We start from the raw sequence: 5,848 nt of genomic DNA on the forward strand, positions 1-5,848 counted from the left end.
TACACACCGGTTGAATGAAGTTCGTTGCCTCAAGCTCCCTCAACTGTTTAGCCAAGAGACCAGTGTCATCGTGGTTTGTGAGGCTAAACAAAGTGCATGAAAAAGCATCATTTTAGCTACCCTTTCCCAGCTGCTTGATGTAAAATATGAAACGAATCGGGAAGTGAAGAGAAAGTCGAGTAAAATAATCGCAGCGCTCTACAGCCAAGTGGCAAGAAGATATTGTGTTTGTCTCTCTCCCTCTTCCTTACACTACCCCTGCTGGTCTAATGGGGCAGCTTCAGTCGTAGCTAATTCATCATGCACAAGAGGAAGAAGTAGCCAATTCACCACCGCAACTTCACACCTTGATGCGCTAATGGGAGGTAATGACCGCTAAAGCATGCGTGAAGATCGACAGTTGCTACTAGTAGTGGAGAGCTCCAAAGAGCCGCTAGCGGCAGACACATAAATACCACCAAGTGTGCGTAGGCGGAGGAGGAGGATGAAAGGGGTATTGGCTACAAAGCGGGATTAAATTACTTCAGAAAAGGTGAACTTACACACCAACCCAATGCGATTTCTGTTAAAGGTGAAATGGCCCTGTTTAGACATTTAGTGAATGACAGAGTGGAAGAAGAGCAGATAATTACAAACCTTGAGTTGAGAAAGTTTAGGTAGAACCTAGCTAGAGCTAAAGGGACGCAAAAACAATATGTAATAAAAGTAAACCAGAATGGCCGGCAGGGGTTGGATACAACCTTAACACCCTTCCATGCCTACGAGGGAAGGAAACATAAGTTGCCACAAATTTACAGCCTCAAGAGACTTTAACAATTGCATTCGAAGGAGCCCTTTGACGCCTTCGAAACTGGGTCAAGTTCAAAGTCACATGACGAGACCTTCTCACCACCCAAGGGAGGTGACTCGCACGACTCAGGCAAAATTAAGCAAATGAATGCAAGCTGCGTGAATAATTAAAAGTTTAGTCATGTGAGAAGAGTTGGATGAAGATAAAGAACTGGCGCCGCCCCCACAAAAGGCGATGATGCTATTCGCGGCCGAGCATTACTGAAAAGTACAGTTTGACGCGCTAGCAATATGGATGAAGCCCAACTTAACTATGGATTTTAAACAAGGTCAGTGAGTAAAAAATCGGTGAATATGTCTTGCTGTAAATAGCCTTTAAACAAGTGAACAATGAATCAGACAAATGACAAAGTTTAGCGCACGTCAGTCGAGAAAAGGAACTGGACCTGTACATAATAAATTAACACAGCTTTAATAAATCTGCGTTGAGGCCATTGCGACTCCCCCAGTCCTTAGGATTGAAGTGGTCTTCAGGTGAGCAGTCTACTCTTCCAGTTTGGAGCACTAAGTTAGAACGAGACCTCGACAACTCATTTGGTAAGGTCTCCGTGGTTCGCAAGTGTGCATTCCCACAGTGCTTTAATGAACGTAAAGCAACGATCCCGCGGGTGTGATGTAACTGAGAAGAAATGAAGATTTTCAACTGCACTTCGAGTCTTTCATGTGTTAGCTTATGAAGATGTGATAAACAGAGACCGTCAATGACGTGGAAAGGGGAGCGCAATACTCGCTTAGCCTCCAATGACTCACAAGACCTACCGAATGAGATCGTCCATTGAAAGCACATTGGGATAGGCATCTTCCAAAGTTCTTAGCAGGCCTTCACGAACCACAAGTTCTACAGGCCTTTGATCCACTTCTACAAGAAAAAAAGCACTAAATGCTCCTGTTAACAAAGAATGAATATTAGACCACCAAGGACCTAAGCAAACCCTCATTTGGACTACATGAGAAGAAATTTTAAAATACCGCACTTGAAGCTACTTCGCGACTATCAGCCTGAAGAAGAACCCGCATTGTCAGAGCAATGAAAGTGTAAGAGTTGAAAGTAATCAAAGATCCACAAAGTAGGGTGCAAAAAGGAAAGGAAATTATCCAAGACATAGTAAAAGGTAAAATGAACATCCTGGGGTTGTACGAAGTAAGGCTACCGATGAAGTGATTCAACATTTGACCCGTTTGAAGTGCTTGGGGTAAGTGACAACGACCAGAAGGCAAGAATGACATCTCAGATCGTTTCCGTGTGAACAACGTTGAAATCACGAGAGTTGTTTATGCTAAATTCGAGGTGCACGGGATAGATGCTGCAGTTCAAGGACCGCCTCTATCATAAACAGTTCGCTAGCAATCAGCTTCAGTGACATTTTAAAGCTCTCTTTCAGCATTACTTCTATGGGAGATATAACCAGGAGAAAGAGAAGTCAAGAGAAAGTATTTCCCTAACGCAAACCCAAATTAAAACTGGTTCAAATAAGAGCCGTATTCTATCGCGTATATGGTTGGATGCATTTCCAACTGCAAAAAAAATTTTCCAGGTCATCAGCACGAGAAGCAAGCCGCCGGCAAGAGCTCCGAAGCCCAAAGGCGTAAAAGTGCTCTATCTGCAAAATGCTGTTTCTTTTTTGCCTCAAAAAAGGCTTATCCTATCGCATAAGTGGTAGGTCATCGCAGGAGAGTCGACTGAAGCATGATTGGTTGGCACTGGGAGCAAAAGCAGTGAGACGACTTGTCCCTTCCCAACACAGCCACCCTTCACACGAGTGAGCTCTACAACACTGATCGAGTTGAAGGCGGAGACGATGCGCCAGAGTATCAATACTACTTGTACTGCTGTTGATTTTCCCGATTCCAAATAAAATTTCAAGGCTCTTCGTTTAAGTAAACACAAGTCATCAGGGGTGTTCGAAGAGACCGCTTTACTAGAGGGAAGGGTAAACACAAATCGTAGGGTCTGAAGCCTGCTGCAGAAGCACAAAGCAAAGCGATGTCAGGGAGCCTGACATTCACTAAGTCTAAACTAACACACAAACACACACACAAAATTACAAACCTAAAGTAACATACAGCAATTCACAAAACGAACTTTGGGCTGTAAAAGATAAACAACTTATAGAATTTGCGACCAATAAGGGAGGAATTTGCGGCAGAACTATTGGAAATCCACTTTTAAATGAACATATTTCATTAGTTACAAATCTTAAATAATAAAAATGGTGAAAAAAATTAGCATTAATGGCATGTGAAACCACCTCAAGGGATGTTAGAGAAAAAAGCATTTATCCCAGTGTCCATTTACTATCCCAAGACACAAAAAATAAGGCGCCTTTCTCCACAACAATCTACAATTTGATTCAGGTTTCAGAATGGAAGAGTTTGTCCGGACCAGCCAAACAGATTGATTTAGTTTTAGTCTAGGTTTCTGAACACCTCGGTCTGAAATCACACCCAGTGATTCAGCACCGTCTTACAATTGTTAAATGAGGACACTGGGTTTTCGTAGCACACCCCAAGGCTCTTCACCGATTGCGCACACGCAAAGAGGAAACGCTGGAGTTGGACAGTAATGAAGAGAAGTAAATGCCACGGCGTTTCAACAGACGCAATCCCCTTATGCTTTGAACAATCAAGTAACTAAATTGACTATGTTATTGCCAGGCATTTCCAAAGTCAACTAGCACAAGCTACTACAATACAAGCGGATATTGACAGTTAGATTGAGCAATATGAACAACGAAACGTTAAGTGAAGGGGATGACCAAGGGGTTGGTTATTTCGATCAATAGGGAATACACTAGTCAAAGTGCAGTGGACACTGACAGTTGGTGGGGAAAGCGCAGTGATGTGTCAACCAATCAGCGGGAAATAAATTAACATATTTGACAAGAACAGGTACCTACTTCTTCGGAATTCGGGATTGCAAAAGGAAAGACAAGTGATAAGAAAACCTTTTCCTTGTCTTACTGACTTCTGACTGAAAGGAGTGATTACACATTCGCAAAATTGTGGATAAAAGCTACTGTGCATTCAAAATCAGCACCCTGTAAAGGCAAAATTCTCAGCATTAAAGCACTATATTACAACTGACTCGATTTGTGGATATGAACTAGGCGCTGAAGTGAATGGGTTCCCAAAAATACAGCAGACAAATCAAAAACGGTAGCCCCAATAGCAATGACTAAGCACTGCTAACAGAAAGGTGGCCATAATATACCACTGCCGAAAGTGTCAGTCCCAATCAAAAAAATCACCAAAAAGGGTATCTAGCGTAAAAAGAAATGAGAAAAAAGGTCTTAACGGAAAGCCCGTCCGCTAGCGATTCGCTACCAATCTAGATGTATTAAGACCAATGTTAGTGCGGATTAGTAATTTCATGAGTCCTACGATGCAGTGTAAAGATAGATCATCAAAATGCAAATCAAAGACGTTTTGCTGCAATAAGTAGTAAAGCAGAACCAACCAGGAACAAATGCGTCTTGTGAACACGGTTCTAGAGGCACGATATCTAAGTCAACCCGTCGTAAGTTCGGATAACGGTCACTTTGAAGAAGCTTCAGCATACGTTTGATAAAACCAACGTAATCTACCAAAAAAGTAAAAGTTTAGAAAATGATGCAAGGTGGATAGGACTACTGATAATAAATGGGGTAATAGATACCTTTCGGGAAAGTTTCTTGATTAACCAGGTCCTTGAAAAAGTCATATGAGTCATGTAATTTTCGATTGCGATCAGTATCCTTGATGAACCAGAACTTAAGACGGCGATTTTCCTGGAAAAAGGGGCATGTAAATTATAAACTCTCGGCTATTAAGTAGTAGAGATAAGGCATATATTCATGCGGAGCTTACAAAACGGCATGTGTGTAAAGTTATGCTTATTTCTGTCAATGAAATTAAACACAAAAACTTATTCAACAGTGATTAAGGCGAAATTGGAACCAATAAAGTGCCAGCATACGTAAGGCTCATGTATCATCAAAAGAAATCATATAGCTAGACAACTCAAATTTAACTATGTACTACCATGATTTTCAACTAAAGTATCCCATTAGGTACATTTTGCACCTAAGTAGTCAACAAACTTGACCCAAAGTTGTGCACAATGCTTGAGACTACAGTTTTAAAGGATACGAAGTTAAATCTGACTACACCAAAATATTTTTTGCTGTTAAAATTTAATATTAAAGCACTTAGTTCTGTGCTAACGAATAAAAAGAGAAGCTTACTCCAATAAGGAACTGAACCACACAAAAACAACTTACAGCATGCCCCTCCTCCGTTCGACTGTTATGCATTAAACAGGTAAATTCGAGTTGAATTTCCTGCATTTCTGAGTCATTACACGATTTCGAATTTTCTTTATTGACTATGATGCCGTTTAGATGACCACTACCCTTGTGGTACACCTCTGATGGATCCGGACTCAAGTCACGCACAACCTGAATGGTTTTGACTTTGCCCTCAGTACGAGGTGTCATTGTCACAACTCGTCCAACCATCCTCGGTAGAGCGCAAAATTACCCCACTAGCTTACGTATTAGAAGTCTGACCTTGGAAAATAATGACCTACAAAATAGGATTATTTAAAAATACGAAACAGTAGTAGTTTTAAAATTCGGTAAAACAACAAGTAAAAGGCAATCTGCGCCCCATTTAATTCTTCAGCTTGTTGCATAGGGAGTGTGGTGACGACTGCTACCACATTGCATGAAGGTTGTTTGTTCGTCCTACGACTATTTTATTATCAGTGAGATTAGGTTAGTCAAATGACTAATGTCCTTGTTCACATAGTCACCTTGTGACTCTGCGAATAGGCATCTATCTGAGTACATCACGGCACCATGCACTTACACCTTCACTTAATAATTAATTCCAAGTCAATACTTTAATTCGGTTGGTAATTTTACAAAGGGCTGTATTGTAGCGTCCCGAGACTCCCTGAAGACGAAAGAAGACAAAATACTCGGGCAGAATATATATATTCAGCACGGGGAAGGTGTCT

General features: G+C 41.3%; 1 protein-coding gene across 1 annotated transcript in view; it reads right to left on the minus strand. All coding sequences in view use genetic code 11, as the record gives it.

Annotated features, from left to right (window-relative positions):
* Positions 1–5,345, minus strand: part of EGR_08562 (Alpha-adducin) — a gene marked incomplete at both ends in the record, with an annotated part of 17,419 nt that extends 12,074 nt beyond the window's left edge. Inside the window, 5 exons of the mRNA XM_024497811.1 lie at positions 4–83; positions 1,609–1,708; positions 4,307–4,429; positions 4,505–4,616; positions 5,109–5,345. Coding sequence (XP_024347792.1) covers positions 4–83; positions 1,609–1,708; positions 4,307–4,429; positions 4,505–4,616; positions 5,109–5,345 — 652 coding nt within the window. The remainder of the gene's footprint in view (positions 1–3; positions 84–1,608; positions 1,709–4,306; positions 4,430–4,504; positions 4,617–5,108) is intronic.
* Positions 5,346–5,848: the final 503 nt, after the last annotated feature.

This window comes from Echinococcus granulosus (genome assembly GCF_000524195.1).
Source record: "Echinococcus granulosus chromosome Unknown EG_S00110, whole genome shotgun sequence".
Taxonomy (NCBI): Eukaryota; Metazoa; Platyhelminthes; class Cestoda; order Cyclophyllidea; family Taeniidae; genus Echinococcus; species Echinococcus granulosus.